Source organism: Sceloporus undulatus, chromosome 3 (genome assembly GCF_019175285.1).
Source record: "Sceloporus undulatus isolate JIND9_A2432 ecotype Alabama chromosome 3, SceUnd_v1.1, whole genome shotgun sequence".
Classification (NCBI taxonomy): domain Eukaryota; kingdom Metazoa; phylum Chordata; class Lepidosauria; order Squamata; family Phrynosomatidae; genus Sceloporus; species Sceloporus undulatus.
In genome coordinates this window covers 88,045,911-88,069,083 of record NC_056524.1, presented here as the reverse complement: position 1 = coordinate 88,069,083, position 23,173 = coordinate 88,045,911, and the positions used below count along the sequence as shown (strand labels likewise).

At 41.5% G+C, this 23,173-nt stretch overlaps 1 protein-coding gene across 6 annotated transcripts in view; it reads right to left on the bottom strand.

Annotated features, from left to right (window-relative positions):
• AP1S2 (adaptor related protein complex 1 subunit sigma 2) overlaps positions 1 to 21,360 on the bottom strand; it is a 30,697-nt gene extending 9,337 nt beyond the window's left edge. For 3 of the 6 annotated variants that reach the window (XR_006102718.1, XM_042456196.1, XM_042456198.1), the window contains exons 1-5: positions 21,067 to 21,360; positions 17,231 to 17,409; positions 13,718 to 13,826; positions 12,730 to 12,867; positions 7,864 to 7,956 (exon numbers count right to left, since the gene is read on the bottom strand). Coding sequence is in view for 5 of the 6 variants with exons in the window: in XM_042456196.1 (XP_042312130.1) it covers positions 7,912 to 7,956; positions 12,730 to 12,867; positions 13,718 to 13,826; positions 17,231 to 17,409; positions 21,067 to 21,339 (744 nt within the window). In the remaining variant the exon portion in view is untranslated. The remainder of the gene's footprint in view (positions 1 to 7,863; positions 7,957 to 12,729; positions 12,868 to 13,717; positions 13,827 to 17,230; positions 17,410 to 21,066) is intronic. The other 3 variants (XM_042456195.1, XM_042456199.1, XM_042456194.1) reach the window with 2 other exon arrangements.
• Between the last annotated feature and the right edge of the window lie 1,813 nt (positions 21,361 to 23,173).

Sequence of the window (23,173 nt, the reverse complement as noted above, 5' to 3'; positions counted from 1 at the left end):
AACTGCGTCTGGAGACCTAAGATCTGGCTGCAGTTGATCACATGATTTCATTATATTCTTTTTAAATTACTGTGACGTACTGTAACTGGAGCTGCCTTTGAAAACAATTCAAAGTGCTGCTTATGACTTACAACATCCTAGATGGCTTTGTTCTAGGCTTCTGAAAGACTGTATCTCCTGTATGAGCCTTGTTGTCAACTGCCTTCAAGCCGACTTTGACTTATGGTGACCCGATGAATGAGAGATCTCCAAGGCATCCTATCATCAACAGCCCTGTTCTGCCTAGCAGACTCAGAGCTGTGGCTTCCTTGACTGAATCAATCCAGCTGCAATGTGGTCTTCCTCTTGTCCTACTTCCTTCTACCTTACCAAACATTATTTTTTCTAGTGAATAATGCTTTCTCATGATATGTCCAAAATATGCCACTCTCAGCCCAATCATCTTGGCTTCTAGGGAAAGTTCAGGCTTAATTTGCTCTAGGATCCCCATTTATTTGTTGTTATTTTTTAGCAGTCTACATTACCCACAGAACTCTTCTCTAGCACTAAATCCCAAATGAGTTGATTCTCTTCCTGTCAATCTTCTTCACTGCCCAGCTTTCACAGGCATACATAGAAACTGGAAGTAAAATGGCAAGGACCATCTTGACTTTAGTACAGTGGTGCCTCGGGTTACGAATTTAATTCGTTCCGCGGCCGCTTTCGTAACCCGAAAAGCCTTCGCAAGCCGAAAACCCATAGGCGCTAATGGGGAAAAGCCGTGTTTCGTGCAAAAAAGCCGAAAAAAGCACCAAAAATTTTCTTCGTAACCCGAAAAAACATTCGTAACCCGGAACAATTATTTCCTATGGGATTTTTTCGTATCCCGGAAATTTCGTAACCTGGGTATTTCGTATCCCGGGGTACCACTGTATTCAATTATAACTTTTCCAGTTCAGAATTCGGTCTAATTCTTTCACAGTGGCCTAGATTCTAATATTCTTCTGATTTACAGACTGCAGTCTCCATTTGGATTAATGACTGGAAAATCTTGAAATATTTCAATGTCTTCATCATCTACTGTAAAGTTAAGTAAATAATTTGTGGTCAAGCATACAAGTTAAACAGATAGGGTGATAAAGTTCCCTGGCCCCCTTGCCAATTCGAAAGCATTCTGTTTCTCCGTATTCTGTCTTGAGTACAGGCTACACATCAGCATAATTAACTGATGTGGCCCACCCAGTTCTTCAAGAGTGGTCCAGTTTTCATGATCTACACAACCAAAGGATTTAGATGCTATAATCTAGAAAGCACAGTCTAATTTTCTTCTGAAATTCTTTAGTGTGCTCGATTATCCAATTAATAGTAGTGTATCTTTTTTTTCCTGAACCCAGCTTAGACATGCAGTATTTCTTGCTCTTTATATGGTAAGTCTTTGTTATAGAGGAATAAACTCTTCCAGAACAGCGACATAGCCCCAACCCTCACAAAAAAAACCCACAAAAAACTTTGCTATAGAATTCTGAACGTCACTCTGCTTTCATGGGAAATTAATGCAATGGCCCTATTGGTACTGCATTTCCTGATGTCCCTATTCTTAGGGACTGGAATTTAGAAAATGACCCTCGTATCCACAAGAGACATGTCCCCCAACTTGGAAAGTATAGATCAGGGGTAGGCAACCTTTTTGAGCCGGGGGCCAGGTTGCTGTCCCTCAGACAACTGGGGGGCCGAAGGCGGGGGGGAGCTTCCACCCTCCGGGGGCTGGGCTGCGTGCCGGAGGGTGGAGCTTCCACCCTCCGGGGCGGAGCCTCATGCCAGGGGTATTCTGGCCTTGGGGCTTCACCAGGCCTCAGGTGTCCTCCGAAGGACACCTCAGGTCTGCTGAAGCCCCGCGGAGAGGAGGAGGCGTGTGCCCGCCCTCTCCTCCTTGGTCCCTTCCTTCGGCCGAACAGGCTCCAAGGGGCCCTTTCAGCCGAAGGGGAGGGAGGCCAAAGGGAAGGGCTTGGGCACCCGTCCCAGGCCCTTCCCTTTGGCTCTTCCCTTCGGCCGAAAGGGCTCCAAGGGGCCCTTTCGGCCGAAGGGAAGGGCTTGGGCAGGCTGCCTCCTGGGCTCTGCCACGGCCCTTGTAGCCCCAGGCCTCTCTCTCCGCGCTCCTTCCCGGCCTCCACGGGGGCCGGGAAAGAGGGAGGAGGCTCCTGGCGGCGGCCCCTGGGACTCTTTCCCGGCCTCCACGGGGGCTGGGAAGGAGGGAGGAGGCTCCCGGCGGCGGCCCCTGGGGCTCCTTCCCGGCCTCCATGGGGGCTGGAAAGGAGGGAGGAGGCCCCCGCCAGCGGCCCCTGGGGTTCCTTCCCAGCCTCCATGGGGGGTGGGAAGGAGGGAGGAGGCCGGCGGCCCCCCAAAGGCCTCTCGCGTGAGGGCGCGGGGCCTTTAACCTCTCACACGAGAGGCCCGGTCCTGCCGCCAATTGCCCAATCGGCAGCAGGACTGGGCTCGGGCCGGTCCCAAGGCCTCGCCGGGCCGGATCTGGACCGCGGGCCGGGGGTTGCCGACCCCTGGTATAGATAATAGCAAGCCCTACCAAAATACATGACTCATGGAGGAAGTAGAACATAAGAGTCTTACTGGAAGACCTAGAGAGAACACTGCTCTAGACATTTCTAGATCCTTCAGCATGAGTCTATGGTTAATGTCTGCTAGAGGCATACCACAGAATCACGCTAGAGGACCTAGAAAATGCCTAGACAGAAAATATTTTTTCTTGAATGTGAGTAAATTAAATTGCTGGTACTGGTCCTACAGATATGGAAGTCATATCGTATACTGAACATCTTCAAATCTGTAGGTTAGTTTTATTGTCTTTATTTTTTGACAGATTTTAGCTGGAACTAGAGTTGATTCCGCCTCTGTACTTGGAGGAGCTCTATTGGTATGCCATCTATTCCTGGCGATTTATTTCTTCCATAGGCTCTGTGTGCAGCTTCCACTTCATTTTTTAAAATTAGAGGTTCATCTTCACACGGTTCTTCTTTGAATATATCTTTCATCCTTTTATCTTTCATATAGTTCTTCAGCGTGGTTTCCACTGTCTTCTTCTTTTTACTTGTTCATACAATGTGTTACCCTTAAAGCATTCCTAATTTAAATTTTCCTTTCATTTCTCAATCTTGTGGAGGAGGTCTTCTGTTCTTTTTTTTGTTGTTGTTGATGTCATCATCTTCTTTTCCTCTGCATTGACTCCTTATCCCTGCGTACAAGTCACTGAACAGTTCTGTTCAGAGTTCTGATTCTATTTCTGTCAACATTTACTTTTGCTTCTCAACTGCCCATAACTGCTTAAGAGAGTTTCAACTGTCATCCACTGAGGATTCTTTCTTTTTGGTCACAGATAATGTCTTTTTGCATTCCTCTCTTATAATGTCCCTGATTTCAGCCCAGAATTCTTCTGGCTCCCAGTCAATTAGGTTTAATAGTGCAAATCAATGTTTATGTTACTTTTAAATTCTACAGGGATGTTCTTCAGGTTGTATTTTGGCATGTGTTAGTTTAGTGTTCTTTAGTTTTACTCTAAGTTTTGATATTAGCAGATCATGCTCTATGCCACCATCTGCTCCTAGTCATTTTTGAAGACAGAATGGAGCTTCTCCATCTTCTACTTCCAATTATACCATGGACATCAGGCAATGTCCATAATATCCTACTTTATTTCTTGATTCTAGGGCAAATTTTCTTACAGTCTTTCCTTCTGCTCTGTTACTTTTACATTCCAATTGGTAAAGATTCTCGATGTCATGGAGATCCCGAAGGGAAGAAACCTGTACTGGAAGATCTCGGTCCCAATTGCAAAGGTGAGGAATCTCCTCTCATCTTGCCAGATTCCAATGTGGAAGTAGGCATCTTTGAGGTTGAGGGTTGCAAACCAGTGTCCTCTCTCTCTGTAGGAGTGGCAAAATAGAGGCAAGGGTTACTATACGAAAATGGCAGTAAACAATAAAAGTGTTTAACTGGCACAAGTCCAGAATGGGTTGGTCTTGTGCGTGGTACAGATGCTCCTGTCGTTGGTAAGACCTCTGTCGGTGCGAGGGGTACCGAGGGTGTTGGCCTCCATAGTGATGCCAAGGAGACTGGAGGGAGGTAGATACCTTGCCATGCTTCCTGGCAGCCACATTTATCCAGTATCAGATGTTGAGCATCTCATCCGTCTCTTTCTTAAAGAGACCGAAGTCATTGAAGGGCATGTCCTTGATCACAGCCTGGGCCTGCAGGGTCAAAAATGAAGACCAGAGCCAGGCGTGTCTTCGGAGGACCACTGACCTGGAGAGAACCTTAGCAGAGCAATCGGTGGAGTGGAACCCTGGATGGCCAGGGCCTATTATCTGGGACCAACTCCAGCATGGGCTCCAGGCGTTCCATCAAGTGCTGGACATAGGCCCCCATGCAAACTGTGTAGTTGGCCACCTTCACGTCCAGCACAACCAAGGCGTAGAACTTCTTTGCCTGTCCATCAGTCTTCTTACTCTCCTTATCAGTAAGAGAGGAAGGCGTTTTCGGGGTGAATGCCTGCTGGGACTCATCCACGAGCGCCAAGTTCAGCTTGGGATGCTCAAACAACCAAGCCAGTGCCGAGGGAGAGATCCGTTAAAATTCTATCTTCCTCAAGGTGGAGGCGATCATGGCTGAGGTTGTCCAACAGCGCTTGGCAATCCTCTCCAGAGACAGGAGGTTACCAATGGAAGGAGGAGTTGTAACCTTCCTGTGGACCCTCCTCTCAATTGTGTCAACAACTTGCTCTCAATCGAGGGGGTTGGCCATATGGACTATCTGGTTGGCAAATGATCTGATGTCATCCATAGGTGAGGCAGAGCCTAGGTCGACCAGGTGCACTGGTGTTGACGGCTTTTCCACATTGGACTCGGGTGTCGGACAGTGAGATATACTGCACCCAGAGTTTGATCATTGAGTTTGATCAGCTTCTGGGCACAGTACACGGTATTGGTTATTACCTTTAAAGCCCTACGTGGCTTGGGCCCAGGTTACTTGTGGGAATGCCTCTTCCTACATAGTCTGCCCCGCACTCTCAGAACCTCTGGGAAGAACTTACTTCAATTACAGAAGACAAGATTAGTGGTCCTTTCCAGAGGACCTTTATTTCTGCCACTCCAAAACTGTGGAATGACCTGCCGGAGGAGATCCGTCTTATTACAGTCGGCTCTTCTTATACATGGATTTTTTTATACACGGATTCAAGCATACACGGTTTGAAAATGTTCCAAAAAAGTATAAATTTCAAATATCAAACCTTCATCTTCCATTTTGTTTATAAAGGACACCATTTTGCTATGTCATTATATTTAATGGGACTTGAGCATACACAGATTTTGTTATACACGGGGGATCTTGGAACCAAACCCCAGAGTATAACAAGGGTTCACTGCACTACTTTAGATGCTTTTAAGAAAGCAGTCAAGACGGATATCTTCCGACAGGCCTTCCCATCAGATTCTGTATAAAATAATCCCATTCACTTCAATGCTCCAGTTTAGTGATTGTGCTCAGATGAGTATTTTAATTGCTTCTCTAATTATTAATTGTTGATTTTATCATTGAACTATGGGAGGGGTAAGGTTTTTGTTAGTTATTATTGTTGATTGTAATTTTATTGTTTCTTATTGTCGATTATATTTTATCTGGTTGGAATCCCACCTCAATCCGCAGGGAGAGGCGGGAAATATAAATAAATTAGTTGTTGTTATTGTTATTATCCTCTCGGAGAGCGAGCTGACCTCAGAGTCTTCAGGCATTTCGGAAGAGGGTGAAGGGTAGAGTGACTCACACCAAGGTGGATCTGAAGATCTGGTCGGAGTGGAGGTTCTAAATACCAGCTGGGAAAGGTAACGGAGCTTTTGGGAGCTGGAGACTGCGGCCGAGTTGGCCAGCATCGACCAGCAGGAGATAATGGATGAGGTGGATGACCTGGAAAACACTACCTGATGGGAGTTGGGAGCGTTTCAAGCTGGGGAAGAGGCTGCTCAGCTGGATCAAATCCGAGGGCCACAGGTGGAGATTCATCCAAAGCCACAAGCTCTTCACAGCCGGTTTTCCCTAGACGGGAACCACAGTTGGCCCTCTTGAGAAGCTAATTGGTCAGCTGGTCTATCCTTCAAGTGGAAAGAATTATTCTCCTGATGCCTCTGCTTGGAGGTCTTTTTGGACCCTTCATCTCCTCAGTCTTTCTCAGATCAGGAAGCTTTCTTCTCTTTGGAAGCCTCCCTCTGTCTTTTTCCTTCTCCTTACCGGAAGTAGAGATGGTCTCAGCTGAGGAGCCCTGGGCTGCGGGAGCAGAGATCAATCTCAGGGCTTGCTCCCACAGAGCCGCCTTGAGTTTCAGGTCCCGTTTTTTGAGTGCCTGGGTGATCATGACCTTGCCGTGCGGGCAGGTCTTGACATTGTGGGCCTCACCCAAGCACAAAACACACCAATCATGGTGATCAGAAGTGGGAACCTTGGCACCACATTTGGTGCATCACTTCAACCAGAGTTGAAAGGCAAAATTGGCGGGCAAATCATAAGTCATATAGTCCAAGGTCGAGTGATCAGTGACAATTTCAAATCCGAAGTCAAAAGAGTGGTCAAAATCCAGAAAAATTGTTGAATTTCAAGTCTGTTAGGTCAATCTGAAATGAGCAACTCTAACAGAGCGAAGTTCCTTCCTAGCTGCTAACATTTCGGACAAAAGGAACTGGAGAAAGAGAGGGAACATTCAGGGCTTTATAAGGGTGGGCAGAGCTACCACCAAAAAATTGCAATTGAAGTTCTGCTTAGTGACACTAGAAGTTTCCAAAGTAGCTGTGCAGGTGCAGACATAACCCAAGACCATGAAGAAGAAACAGTTTTACTGCAGATTTGAACATGCTGGCTTGCATGTCTTACATTAAATTCAGCAAGCACTATGACTTATTTTTCAATTTTAAAATCCTATTAAGAAATAGTTTTGACTTTTTAAAAAACAACTACACCCTGATAGTTATTCAGTCTCATGTGCTTTACTCTAATATGCTTCCATTAAAGACAGGCTTAAGTATGATAGACAATGTGTACTTATAATATTTTGATTTCAGAAATTCAGCGTAAGCTTTTTTTAAAAAAAGAGAAAAAAGAAAATATTACTATTTCAAGGCTTTCTTACATATATGTTAACTAATGCATAATTTGTCTCATAATTTTGAATTTGGAAGACCTAAGCAGGACAGTTGATGACCAGGCTCTTGAAGGTCTCTCATTTGTAAGGTTGTTGTAAGCTGAACAAGCTTCTTTCATTTGAATATTCACATGTTTCTCTCTCACATGTTCACACACACTTACCTTTTTTGTGTGTAGCACATTCCTCTAATGGTCTGTACCAAAACATACCGTAATGGCCTGTATATTTAAGGTTACCTTGTCTTACTATGTAGTATATGCAATCAATTGTTGTAGGGTACAGACATTATTCTGCTGCAAGCCCTATATTCACTTCATAGCAGACATAATGACTCTTCCAGGAGATATTTAAATGCATTTCATAAAATCAACATCTGCCTAGCAATTAACTTTGGGAATCCAAACTCTATTTATACCGGGGGGGGGGGGGAATGAATATCACCAGAACAAAAACCACAAATCACACACTTCAAACTGATGCTGTTAGTATGAAAAGTAAAGGAAGACAGAGCACCCAAAGCACACTTCAATACTGTCATGCAAGTATGGCAGAAGGTTAAGCCCATCACTAGTCACTTTTCTGCCCCCCTTTTATTTCAGGCAAGGGCTCCATTACACGTGCAAAACTTTGCAAAGCACCCATGTAATAATCCATGCCACCAAAATGGTAAATTTGGTAGTTACCAATTGTACGGATGGGATCAAAACGCTAAGCCTTTAGACTGTTCTTAATCATAAGATATCCTCAGACAAACCTCCCCAGTCTTCATTCTGGCTCTATGAACAAAACCAAGCACAATTGAAAATTTGATAGTGTATTTGTGAAACATTTTTGTTGTTGCAAAACTAGCCATATATAAAAGAAATTCCACTGTCACAAGATTTGTACATATGAAGGCTGCTAAGGCTTTCAGGAATCTAACTCACTGCACTGCTTAAAATGTCAATGTTTCAAACATTAATGAAAATTCCAGTGGACTCCACACAGAAACATAAGAACTCAACACAGCAAGAATCTTCTTTTTTACACTCAATGTTAGACTTGTTATTCTGAATACAATAAGCCCATTTGTAAGAGCCAAGCTAGATGTGAAGGCTGAAGATACTTGCTTTCTTTCATCTAGAACACAAAGAGGTGAACATCTTTCTCCTAGGAGCTCATCTTACTGTTATACCCTCAATGTTATGAACGAATAAGACAGACATATGAATGATGGTACCTAAATACCCTAAATATACCAGATCCCAGCTGATCTTGTGAAGCTAAGCGGGGCCAGCTCTGGTGAGTACTTGAGTAGGAAACAGCCAATGGATACCGTTTGCTGTAGGCTGTACTTCAGAGGAAGGAAATGGCAAAAGTACCTGTGTGTATGTATTCCTTTCCTAAAAAAAACCCATGAAATTCATGGGGTCACCCTAAGTCAACAGGCAACTTGAAGGCACAAACACACACACACATGAATGACAATATCCATCACAACTAATTTGGTCCTTTAAGAGGTCATATTAAATTCAAGATCTCCCCCCACTATTTATAAATCCACCTTTATGCTGGAAACAGTTATGAAGATTTATTTTTAATGGATTGTATTAAAATATATTTTACTTAGTTAAAAGTTTTGTCAAACTTACAGCTTAAACATATAAAATGGAAGTTATGTCTTCTTTCTTATTAGTTTTTAGTTTTCAGCAATTAAATTATACATGAAGTATTTAGTACTAACCAAAAACAGAGGTGAACATATGAACTGTATACCACCTTGAGATCTTTAGATTTATGGAGATTTATTTATTTATTTATTTATTTAGATTTATTAAATATTTTAATAAATTAACATTATTAAAATATGAAAATGGATGACACATTAAGATACAGGTGGAGAGAAAATGGAGCTGAACACTGAAGGTCTTAATTCAATATTTTTGCATGCATGGCATATTTTCAAGATTACTTCTGTGGTCAGAGGTCAAAACACCAAACATCCAAATAGGTTTTTGAGAATTATCTAGCTCCTAGCATAAACTTTGTAATGAGGATTAAACAGCTTTACTTCACAAGAGAACTACTTAGTTCATGCATTATGCAAGCAGTTTAAAAATATGCATCTCCAACAGGGAAAAAAATGTACTGCCACTCTTAGTGCCCAGTTGAGCAATTTTTGTAAGTATCAAATAGCTACATTATGAGAATGTTTTTCCATTAACCTAGGTCTTGCTCCTATGTCCCAAGAATGCAGAATCATGTAAGAGGAACAAGATGATATGAAGAAAAATATTCCTCTAACACACACATATATACATAAAGACAAAATTAACCCTGTCATACTAGCATTGTCTCTCCCCCTTATATGACTGATCTTTACAGTCTGGCATCATTACTAGAGCAGCCTGAAATGGAGATATAGGAGTGCTACTGTGTCACGTCTGTACAAATACCACAAAAATGACATAGAAAAACACTGTAGATACTCTTAATGAAATAAATTTTGGATTACATTTGGATTCAGGTGACTCAGACCTGAAGTCCTATGCTATTATTAAATGAATTAAAAAGGGAAGAAGTTACATGTTTAGAGACAAACAGCAAGAGGGAATACAGTATGTAATCTGCCTATTGCTTCTTCCCTGCAACCAATTCCACCACTATAAAAATGCACCAGGGAACCCTAGCTGGGTAAAAAAAAACTTATCTGAAGACTAGCACTAGAGAAATCTCTGGTGACAGAGGTTAAACATTTTTCCTTAATCTAATGCTTCTTCCATTAAAAATCATACCTGTCCATTTCATTCAGAATGAATGTATTCTGGAATGTGTGATTTGGACAATCACATGACCTGTAGCATAGGTGACCATGCAAGTCACCCCACCTAAATTGCTTTAGAAATCTGGAAAATGAAGCTGTAGAAGTCAAATTCTGACCTTTGCTGAACTCAGGACATTTGTCATCTTGCCACTGCCTATGCCAGATACAAAACTATACTGACAAAATCAACAGGATTCCAGTCAAATAACTGAGTAAACAATTATGTAACAATTTGACAAAGTAACGTTCTATCAAAGTCTCACCCTTCAAAATTTGTCATTAAATACATCTCAGTGGGAATGCCCATTTTTTGGGCATTTGCAGTAGTTAAACAAACTATAGACTTTTATCTTGATCAATGAAATTTGTGGTATGTTTGTTATATTAGTATTCTGTTGCTACACAAATTCTGAGGAAGTACCTTAGATAACAACCAAGGCTTTCCTTGCTATATTCTTCTGCTGATGTCAAATTAAATACAGTACACTGTCCAAATTTAAAACAGCATTGAAGACCAGTTACTTGTGCCAGGCTTTCCTTTAAATTGTGAATTTAGATTGTAGATTGTTTTAAAATGTGTTATGTCTTATTTGTCCTTTTAAACTGTTGCATGTTTTAATTAATGTGTTTTACTTGATGTTGTGCATTGTTGATTTGTCATTGTTTCCCACCTTCATCCTTGTGGAAAGGCAAGTAGAAAATTAATATCATCTAATTTCCATGGGGAAAAAACCTGAGAAATTACATGTTAGGAACTAATGGAGTCCAAACTAATTAAGCAAAACATATTGAAGTAAGAATATCTACTAGGTTATATATAAATTAAGGATTCTTTATAAAATTCAATCTAAAATTAGTTTCTCATGATCAATGACAGTTGAAACCTTATGCTAACAAAATAGCTTGCATATTCTTTCTTATGCTAAAATTCCTCAGAATCTGCCCAGTAAGTGTAACAGTGGGTAGAGTCAATGAAAACTAAGAGGTATGTCATCCCCTTATGATAAAAATGTGAATGATTCGTTTTTTCTGAAGGAATCATCCTTTTCACATACATATAGGTTTACTTTAGACAGAAGGAAGAAGGAAAGAGTTCATCTTTATAAGCAAAATGTAAATTCAAGTTCCAAGAAATTGGGAGAGAAGAATGTCTGAAATATTAAGTGTTAAACATTTCAGAAGCCTCTCTAAATAGTGTCATTGGAGCTGCCTTATAGTATGAATTGGAATCATGCAATGTAGTTGTATTGCAACTTTCAGCAGTATGTCTACAGGCACTACCTGGCTGAGGACAATCTATTATCTTTCAAGTCTGCACCTTCCAGGGTTTTTTGTTTGTTTGTTTTTATCATTTCTGTTGTGCTTCTTATATATTATGAACAAACCATAGTGAGATGCTGAATTTAAATTCAGAACTCCTACATTATCAGCTTCACTGTGGAAAGCTTATATCTTAAGCTTAGCCTTTTCTTCTATATGTCGATATTTTTACCACTGAGAGATTTCTGATGACAAAAGTTGTCAAGAATTGAACCATTCTGGGATGGCAACAGCCTGGAAGTCTTCTTAAGTAATGAAGTTAGAGTATGCCTTTTACTACCTTAAAAATCTCAGTGATGAATGGTACCATAAGCACACAGGGAATACAAGACAGATCCAAACAAAACATCCATAACAGATCAAAGCACATACAAATCTAAGCATAGAATCCATATAGTGTCTATATAACAAAGCTATAAGCTCACAATTTTCACAATTAATCTTAACCTAAACTCTACAAAGAAATGAACTGAAACTGACCCATGATACAAACATAGTAAAGTTGAAACCAAAGTTCAAAACACCTCCATTACCAATTCCACATTACCACCTCAGGTTTATAGGTGGCACAGAATGGAATACTGTGAACTTGAAGGAAAGTATGTTATTTTAGGAATTTTATTTTGGCTATTTGCTACCTTGAGTTCCCTCAACATGGGTTATAAGCTTTTCAAATAAATTAAGTAAATTCTCAATAAAACCCCAGCATTTCAACTACTGTATTTAACCATGCTCATAATTTAAATCAATGCACTAAAGGTAGCAGATACTCTTAAATGTTTATACATTTTGTTAGCATCTGAGATAAAAGGTTTCAACCCACAAATTTACTCTATTTTCTATAGTTCTAAGACTAGCATTATAACTATTTCCTAGGCACCTAGTGCAAATCTAATTAGCTATGGCATTCTGACTTGCTTTTAAGACAAAGTTAATTTTAAATATACCTGAAAGAGTGTCAAAGAAGAGAGTCTAGCTTCTGGATTTCAGCAATGAAACAGTGAAGAGGCATACATGCATCAGGTATAACAAAAATTAGCTGTAAACATTCCATTAATTTAATAAAAAGAAACGGATAAGGAATTAAAATGAATACTAACAAAAAAGCATCTAAATTACAAGATGCACATGTAAAAACCACAACTGCATGTCTAGCAACACTTAACTTAAAGAACCTAGGAAAGTAAGACTATTACTTTTTTTTAAAGCAGTACTACTACTCTAGCTAGGTTGCACAATGAATAGAGTGAGAACAAAATAAAACAAGAAATGGGCAACACAATCCTGTATAGAGGAGAGTATTAAGTAAAAGCTACATGCTAGACATGCTAAAAAGCTTTTTTACAACTTTGGAAGAATAAAAGCTTTTCTAAGACAAGAACACAGCATGCTGGTGTGCTCTGGCAAAGAAATAAAAATTGCTTACCTCCTGTAATAGATCTGCCTGTTCAATGGCTTTAAGAACATTTTTCTTTGAAGTTTCCTGTACTTCCCCTCCCAAGAGAAATTCATCCAAAATAAAATAAGCCTTTTCAAAATTGAAGATAATATCAAGTTCACATACCTAGAAAACATAAAATGGTTAGATGTTGGCTCACAATCCTTCTTTAGGAAGGTAGGTTAAGGTTTTTTTTTCTTGTTTCCTAATTTGTTATTGTGTGCCTTCAAGTCATTTCTAACTTTAAGGCTTTATCACAGAGTTTCTGAGGCTGAGAGTACATGACTCACCCAAGGTCTCCCAGCAGGTTTATATGACTGTAGCAGTCGTAGTCCAACACTCAAACTACTACACTACCCTGACTCTTCTGCCTACTACCCAACTAATTTCCCCAGTTTGCAGTACGAAAATGACCCACATAGTTTAGTATAACAGATTAACTTTTTATTCTTACTCATGTTATTCACTAGCCAAGGGATTCAGTCATTAAAGTCATAAAATAAAGCCAACATACAAGTCAACCTTCTTTTATTCTTGCATTTTTTTCAGTGTGTGCAAAATACTGTTAAGATTCTGCAGTGCAGAATATATATATATATAACACACACACACCAACAACAACAACTTTTCATTAGATAAGTAGGCTTATATACAGATTAAAAAGATGTCATCAAATACAGGTCCTCCACAAACACATGGGCTCCTTCAGTTCACGAAGGAAATCAGGATCAGAGATTTCTCATCAAAAGGGACACGGGCATTTTCACCAATTTCTCCTTCCCACTTCAGCCTTAAATACCAGTTCTCACCACATTCCGGCTGGTCCCCTAACTCTCCTGAACAGTTTGCAGGGGGTTTCATGATCAAGGACGAACCTTGAAAAATCACTACCTCACCTCTTCTTTCAGCACCAGTGAAACTCTTTTTAGTACCAATCAGTATTAAAACACTAGAGAAAAAAAAGTTAATAACTTACACTTCCAAAATATTTGTCGAGCAATTCTACATAACGATGAATTATTTCCAGAGTAATTAGCTCATTATCCTGATCTTCAATGGCACAACAGAAGTAGAGGCTTGCATATCTGTAACAAATATATTTTAATGTAATGACTGTACCGACTTGCATGGTCATTGTCAAATTCTTTTTTGCAGTATCATAATAATCTCATATATTTTGCAGATGTTAACAGTTCCACCTTCTACAAGAGTAAAGAGAAACCATACAGAATGAAGAAACAATTTTAAAAGCACACCAAAGTAATTTGAAAAGAGTTCCCCAAAAATGGACTAGCTAGGTTTTTGTTTTGTTTAGAAGGAGGAAAAGCTGTGCTAAGATCCACACTATGGAGGAGGAGTCAGATCCAAAGAGTGAAGGAAGAGACCCTGAAAACATCTGTCACAGGCAGCAGGACTGAAAAATCTCAGAGGAGAGAGGGGTCAACAGATTCAACAGACAGAAAAAGATCTTGTGGCTCCTGGCTCTAGAACTAGCATAAAATGGTGTAACCCAAAGAAATGTGACTTGCTTCTCTGTTCCACCCAGAGAATACATGTTTTATCCTTTAACCAGTAGAAACCAGTGCACTGTAAAGGGTGCACTGTACACTTTAAATGGTGCACTGGTGCACCATTTACTAAATGCCAATCTCTTCCAGTAGACATATCCAGATGATTTTTTGATCTAGGGAAAAACGGTATACAAATAAATAAATAAATTTTTATTATTTTTAAATTATGAAATTTTAAAGTGATTGATTGTTTTTAATGTGTATCAGTTGTATATGTTCTTTTAACTGTGTTAACATGTTTTTCCCCCCACCGTGATCCATAGAGAGGCAAGTAAGGAATACATTACATAGGCCTACAAAACTGAGAATTGTAAAACCCTTTTTCAAAATGTGTGGTTTTATAGGAATTTGACATTCTAAATAAAAAAACAACCTCACATTTGCTCCATTATGTATTTTTAAAAATTTTCTTTGACATCTCTATATTGTAATATGACTGAATGAAATGATCCTGCAAAGAGCAGGAAAGAGTTTAAAGTCTTCTAATAGATTTTCAAAACACTTTAACTAGATGATATGAAAAACAAACATCCGTTCCAAAACACTAAAAGAACTTGCACTGGAACACCCACGTCTACACTTAATCAAAGCTGAATTGAAAAAAAATATCAAATTTATGAAAGAATTGTATGTGGTAAAACATTTTTATTTTATTTTTCCAATTTAGCACCCAAAACACATTTAAAAAAGCTACAATATTGAAAAAGGTTTTTTCATTGCAGGCTTGTGTTTTTGTTGTTGTTAAACTGTCTCCGACTGAGCCATCTGCTGCCTCCAAACACACCTATGAGACATTCACTTTATTAAAGTAAGAGACATGTAAAGTCATCTCTCACACAGTCAGGACAATGGCCCGTTACAAACGGGCCTTAAAGTACGCAATGAGTGCATACTAGGGTTAGAAAGGGGCGTCCTTTCCGGACACCCCTAACCCTAGTACGCGCTCCGTGCATAGAAAATGGCAGCGACTGTACCACACGGCTGCCGCCATCACTACATCATGACCGCGCCGCCTCCAAACGAGGCGGCGCAGTTGTGATGTATTGGGGCTGCACCAGGGCGCCTAGGGCGCCCTTTCCGCAACCCCAGAAGGAGCTCCATTTCAGAGCTCCTTCCTGGCTTTGTGCCGCTGGGCGCAGCTTTCAGACAGCTGCGCCCAGCGACGCAGAGAAAGGGGCCAAGCGGCCCCTTTCTCCTCCTCCCTGCCATCGCGGGGTGTCCTTGGGGCTTGGAGCCCCAAGGACACCCCTTTCCAGGCGGCAGGGAAGTAGCGTTTTGCCACTTCCCAGCGGCCTGGAAAGCGGCGGATCAGGGCCTCAGCCGCTGCTGCTCTGACTGCTGAGGCCCCGATCCGGTGGGGAAACGGGTGGGTGCAGGCCGCCGCTTTTCGGCGGTCTGTAACCTGCCAATATATACAACATCTCTCCCTAGAGTGATCTACATCACCAACAATAATGAAGACCAAACAGAAGCGAGTACCAATCCAGTTTCTGGTCTCACACAAGTCTGAACTAAGCAACTGTTGCTGTTGTTGTTCTGTGCCTTCAAGTCATTTCTAATTTATGGGGACCATAAGGCAAACCTATCACACGGTTTTCTGGGCCTCTTGTCTGTGCGACTCACCCCAGATCACCCACTGTCTCTCCATGGCAGCAGAGAATCAAATCCTAGTCTCCAGAGTTGTAACCTCAGACCAAATCATACCTGCCCTGAACTAAGCAATACGTCAAGTTGGCAACCATGTTTTTTCAAGAATGAACTAAGCAGTACATTACAGAAAAAACACGGTTGATCACTAAATTTTGAAAGTATGAAGCAGTTTCTCCAGACCCTAAATATGACAAGTCAGTCTGGTCTGTGTTCCAGTTGAAAGCTACTGATTATATGGCATCTTCATAATTCTCAATTCTGCCTCTTCATTTACATAAATGTTCCCAGTTGATCTGTGAGACATGACATTTCCAGCCTGGAGAGATTTATGACTGGACTAAAATACAAATTGTACTTAATCTCCTTATACAGTAGGTCCTTGATATCCGTTCCAAATGCCTCCCCCCCCCCACTGCAAATACCAAAATCCACAGATGCCCAAGTCCCATTGTCCTTAATGGTGGCGCCAGCTTGACTGGGGGTAGAGTCTGCTATCCAGTCGGCCAAGGCCAAGGCTTGTGTTTAGCAGCCCTGTTTCCAAGCCTAGCACCCGGGAGGGAGCCCCTGGGCTCCAAAACTGAAGCCCCGGCCCTGGTTCCCTTCAGCCAATTGTGCTCTGAATCAAGCCATGCCGGGGCAAAGAGGAAGGAAGAAGGTAAGGAAGGAGGGAGGAGGAGGGGAGAAGGAAGGAGGGGGAGGGAAGGAGGAAGACAGAAAGGCGGAGGGGGCGCAAGGAGCTTTTGTCCCCAATGGTAGCGCTTGCCATCCGCAGATACTCGAATCCACAAATGGCAAGCCAGTAGATAAGGAGAGTTTCACTGTACATATTAAAATGGGTGAAGTCATTTCACTATGGTAGCAAGAACTGTTTTAGAATCATCAGTATAGCTCTTGGTTCAGACTCCACCTGGCTATAAGAATAAATCCATAAAGCTTTACAATCTTTTCCATGTTCCTGATAGATCAAAACCTAGTTTATAACAAACTGATTGTGGTAAAGTTTCATCATTCAAACAATAAAATTTTCAAATATGTATATTTAATCTACAACAGCTGAATACAAACCTGTTGATGAAGTATGAAATAATCTCATCATTTTATCAGCACATTCCTAAATGTATGAAAACCATTCTAGTCATGGACAATCTCTATAATGCTATAACCCTTAAAATATCCCCACCACCACACACAAGGGAGGAAACCCTCCTTTCTACTATCTAGTGTCTTTCATCTGTTAATTATAAGCTTATACTGTATAGGGAAACCACCTTTTGTAGACAATCTTCAGGTCTCTCCATTCCAGAAAGCTGCACATTTTCGGTTTTCGGGCTAAGACTGTTTGAACAAGTTCTCTTGTGATTTTCTTCTTTTCTTTGTCAGACAATGGGACATACCATTTCTGAAGTCTCAGCTTCCCCTGACGACTAAAAAGCAACATAAACTGCATCTGTTGAGTTAAATAAAACCAGGATTGATGTTAGTCCTTCAGACAAATTTGAGTAATTGTACTTTACATTTTAGAAAACTTTCTTAGATAAAGACTGCCAGTATTTCCTTCCAAACTTTAAAGCAAATAGTAGGCAATCCATATGAAGAGCTCTTTTCATCAAGTACATGTAGGTACCACAAAAATATACATTAGTACTTACTGTTATAGAGGCTGAGCATCCCTAATCCAAAAGTCTCCAAAATCCAAAACATTTTGAGTGTTGAAATGATGCCACAAGTACAATGATTCAATGAGCATAATTTTTTTGGAAGTTACATGCAAAAAAATTATTAAAAATATTGTATTAAATTACTTTTAGGCAATGTGTATAAAGTGTATATGAAACAGAAATCAATTTTGTGTTTAGACTTGGGTCCCATCACCAATATTTGTCATCATGTATATGCAAATATTCCAAAATCCCAAACCTCCAAAAAGCCTCTGGTCCCAAGCATTTTGGATAAGCGATACGCAACCTGTACCAATATCAAAATACGAAATCTAGATAGAAACAAACATCATGGAAGTGATTTCTTGAAAATCACTGGTATGGAATTTATTGTAATGACCAAAGGAATTTAGAATCCAAAATATGAAGTATGTTCTCATTATTCCACGTTATATATTGGCATCCTCCCAATAAAGTCAAAATTAGCATAACCTCATACATTACTGCCTCAGCTTCACAATGTATCTTGCCAACTGATTGGTAAATGTCACTGGAATTTATTGCACAGTAACTGAATTTCTCAGCTGTGCAAAGCTATCATTTCATATTAAACTGATTTCTAATATTGACGCTGCTGCTATCTAGACTGTGCTTTTGTGGATACACCAACTACTATAATACAATCTACAACAAGGGATAACAAAACACCTTAGACAAATGATGTGAAATCCTCCAATCTTTCATAATTGTAGAGAAGAGGGAGGGAGGAGCAGCTTCTCATCAACATTTATTATCAAGAAATTTGATCATGTGACACTCATACAAGATGGATCTTGTTAACTGATACTGTACCATATTTAAAGTGCACTTCAAGAACCCTGTACAGGTAGCACTGCAGTATTTAGATTTTCCCAATCTGAAAATTGCTCTGTATGACCAAACTGCACTTACCAGATACACGTCTGTTTGGATTATCTCTTACCCCAGACATTGTAATAATGACCTTATTGGATCAAGACAGTTCTTAATTTAATGAATAATAATTGGTTTTATTTATATACCGCTATTCCAAAGATCATAGCGGTGAACAGCAAGTAAGCTAATTAGCAAGTAAGCTAATTTGCCCCCGACCTCGGAAGGATGCAAGCCTGAGTCGAGCTTGGGCCCTTTTGCTGGTCTTGAACTCACAACCTTGTGGTCTTGAGTGAATGGCTGCAGTACAGGCATTTAACCACTGCGCCACCAGGGCTTCTCTTATAGTTGAAGCGACTGTGGGGTGTTTTTGTGAAAGATGGGCTTTTCCACTTTTTTCTCCAACCCTGATCTCTTCTCTTCAAAATGGAGTTAAAGCCATGTTATTACAATGTCTGTGGTGTGTTTAATTGTTTGCCGATCATTTTGATTAATTGTGCACAAAACTGCTTTCTACTATCATCTCTCCTCACTATGGGAAAGCAAAAGTAAACTACAAAGTTTATTTAAAAGGCATCGTTCCCCTCCTTTTATATACAATTAGAAAAGAAAATTTGTCTGGAGCCAAACCAGTCTAGACAGATAAGTGGCAATTTAATTCTACATAAACCACATCTTAAAATACTGATATCTACCACATTGGCTTATCATTTGGCAAAAGGAGCTACTAGTGATCAACACTGCGTTGGTAAGCAAAGGCAAAGGAGAAGAAAGGGCTTTTCATTTGTCTGTTCTTTGTTTTTGAATTTCTGATTCAGAACAAGGTGCAGCCCAGCTTTGCCTCACTTTCCAGAATGTCAGGCAGGACCAAATTCAGTCCCTGGACTGTCTTCTGACAATGATGAAGGGCAAAAGGCTGCACAAAACTGGAGAATGTACAAGGAAAGCTCATCTTGTTTAGATTCCATTTCTAGAGACTAATCTCCTCAGTGAAAAGTTGAGAACCACCTTCCATTTCAAGCAGCGTTAATAATGCCTATCTGCAACACTGTGTTTAGAAAAATGAAGCATCCATGCTCAGAGCATGACCCAGCTGTTCTCCATTCTGCTTGCAAAACCACACAAATCACCTCACGTTCAGAAGCACAACCATCCTGGCTTTTACACTCCCAGGCACTTAACAGAATAATCCTATGCCCTGAAAAGGGTCAGAAGGAGGGGGAAACAACAGAGGAGCTTCATCTGTTTATCCCAGCTAGAAATACAGGCGGATGAGTAGTACAACTGCATGTTAATCGTGTTAATGATAGTGTATGCTTCGGTTGACACTTAAGTTTTGCTTTCTACAATGCATGTGTGACACCTCTTCCTCCCCTGTGAATGTTGCAAATGGCACGCACCTTAGTTGATACTTTAATTTTGCTTTTTAAAATGCATTTATGACATATGTCATTTCCTCCTCAGTCATATAGAGGTCTTGGAGCACCTCTGAGACTAACCGAAAGAAAGAAGTAGGCGGCATGAGGTTTCGTAGGCTTCAGTCTACTTCCTCCAAATGCATTTGGTTCTCATGATGGTGTGTGCCTTGGCTGACACTTTTTTGTAATGCATGTATGACACTCCCTTCCTCCCCAGTGAACCTTAATGATAGTGGGTGCGTTAGTTGACGCTTTAATGCATTTGTGACATATGTAATTTCTTCCTCAGTGATGTAGAGATCTTGGAGCACCCCTGAGACTAACTGAAAGAAAGAAGTCGGTGGCATGAGCTTTCGTAAACTAAAGTCTTCTTCCTCCAAACGCATTTGGTTCTCAGTGATGTTAATGATGGTGCATGTTAGCTGATAACTTTAATTTTGCTTTTCAGAACGCGTAGACGACGCGTCTTCTTTCGCAGTGAATGTCGATGGCGGTGTATGCCTTGGTTGGCGCTTTTGTTTCTTGCGACGCGTATGCAGAACCCGCTTCCTCCTCGGCGAAGGGCAACGATGGTGCGTGAATTAGTTGATACTTCAGCAGTGCATATAGGACGGAAATAACCTGGTTTGGTAGCGCTTTAACTCTTCTCTGGCTCAAGGCTATGGAATTCTGGGAGTTGGAGTTTGTTGTGGGGCCCAGAGCAGCTTTGGGCCCACAACAAACTCCAACTCCCAGAGTTCCATAGCCTTCAGCCAGAGAAGAGTTAAAGCGCTACCAAACCGGGTTATTTCCCCGAGTGTGGATGCAGCCTTATAGGCTAATGAGGAGAAAACAGTTGTGCCACACGCAACTCTCCTTGTATTCGTCTTGTGTGTGTGTGTATACATAATAAAGGAGGGGCGACAACAGAGCAGTAGCAGCAGCAGGAGGAGGATACCCCCGAGACTCAGCTCCCTGAGCCTGTTTCCACTACAGTATTTGCCTCCTCCTCCCCGCTCCCGAGCCCCGTCTGCGCCCAAGGGGCTCCTTAGTCAGGACTGTTTAGGCGTCGTTGACGACGACAAGGACGACCGTTATACGCAGCGCGCGCGCGAGGGGAGGCCCCCCCTCACTTACCGTTGCCCTGGAGACCTGGAGGCGCGCGCGCGCCTTGTCCTCGCGGCGGGGGAGGGGTGAGGAGGGGAAAACAAGAGGAAGAGAGGAGGCTTCTCCGCGGAAATCCCCCTTGCGCGAGACAGGAGCCCAACCGCCACCCGAGGAACTGAAGGGGTGGGCGGGGCTACGCCCGGCAAGTAGCCTCAGAGAACTAAGGGGCGGGGCCAAAAAGAACAGAAGGAGGGGGATTGACGACCCCACTCCTCTCTTTTCTCTCCAACCGCCAAACTTCATTCGCTCCTCCGAAGAAGAGGCTCAATGGGCGGGGGAAAGGATTTTCTCGGGCACCCAATCACAGAGCCGCGAGGGTTTAGTAACCAGCCGAGGGGGGGGGAACATAGAGAGAGGGAGGAGCCAATCAGAACGAGGAGGGCCGAGTTAACGCTCGGGAGCTCAGCCAATCCGAAGCGCCAAGAGAGAGTAAGGGGAACGAGAGTAGCCAATCAGAGCTCGCCTTAGACGCCCCCTTTCTCGTGCTATCTAGGCGCAAGCCGGTATATATGGCACCTCCTGAGAGCGCATGCGCAGAGGGCGATCACGTTTCTGCTGGTCATTGTCTGCTCCTCAGTGATTACCCTCGCGCACTTCTTTAATTATTGTTGTTGTTGCTGCTGCTGTGTGCCTTATTCAAGTTGTTTCAGTTTTGTCAGGGTTTTTTTGCCATGGCCTACCCCTGAGGCTGAGAGAGTGTGACTTGCCCAAGGACTCTCAGTGGGTTTCCATGGCCGAGCTGTGAATTGAACCCTGGTCTCCAGAGTCATAATAGTCCTAACACTCAAAACACTGGTCAAACACTAACTCTTGACCCACCTCCCCTTGATCTTGACCTTTGGCGCCTCAAAAACTGAGAGAGGGTTTTGTGAGGACATGGACATCCATTTGGAAATAATAATATTATTATTTATTTATATCCCATCTTCTGAAGGAATCAAGGCAAATGAAAGACATAAAAACTCACAAAACAATGCAATAGATCTGATTCATATCCCTGTCCCTAACATAAATTAACATAACGCTATTAAAATTGTATTAAACGTTACATTAAGAATTATAAAAAAAATACCAATTATAAAAATGAAAGCAAAAAAGGAACTTACTACAGTTGTTGTGGCAACCCTAAATTTCCAACTCATAGCAACCTTGAGGCAAGCCTTGAGTCCCTGTACCAGGAGGAAAGTGGGATATAAATTAATAATAATAAAATAATAATAATAAGGCTAAGGAGATCGGGAGTTTATCCTGTGAATATCCCAGAAAAATTGCGTAATTACACCCAACGATTTCGCACGACATCACACAAAACCCGCCATTGAAGTGGTCACAAAGAAGCATTAACATGCATCTTTTTACTTTCGGGATTTCAGCGACACTGTGTTTCCGATATCGCTTTATTTGCACAATTGCATGTGACAATCGTTTGTGCAATTGCCATTTCTGCTTCATTTGCGGGATGCTTTAAATGCACTTTAATCTGTCTTTAATGCTGATATCAGCCCCAGTGTGATAAACTCCTAGGAAAGGTAGTGGGTAGTAGAAAGAGAGGAAGGCCGCATGCTCAGTGGATGGACTCAGTTAAGGAGGTCATGGTCATGTCTTTGCAGGAACTAAGCCCAGTAGTGGAAGATAGTCTTGGGGATGTCTCACCCATAGGGTTGCCATGAGGGCCACTCAAGGGCAGTTAACAAGAACCACAAAGACAAGAACAAGATGCCAGCCACAGATACTGGCAAAACGTCAGGAATAAACTCTTCTAGAACATGGCCACGTAGCCCAAAAAAACTAACAACAAAGTTGTTGGGGGGAGGGGGAGACTGTAATGTTGGGGTGAATGCTGATTCAGATTCCCATAAGGCTAGTGAATAACAGTTGCTGAGTGACAGTTAGATAAGGGTTTGAGTTAGACAAGGGTTTTTGATGCATCTGAGGAAGTAGACTGAAGTCTATGAAAGTTCATGCTGCCAACCTCTTTCTTTCAGTCTAAAGGTGCTACTTACCGATTCTAAAAACTAACACGGCTATTTCTTTGAAGGGTTTTTGAGTTAGACTAGGGTTATGAGGAGGGAAGAAT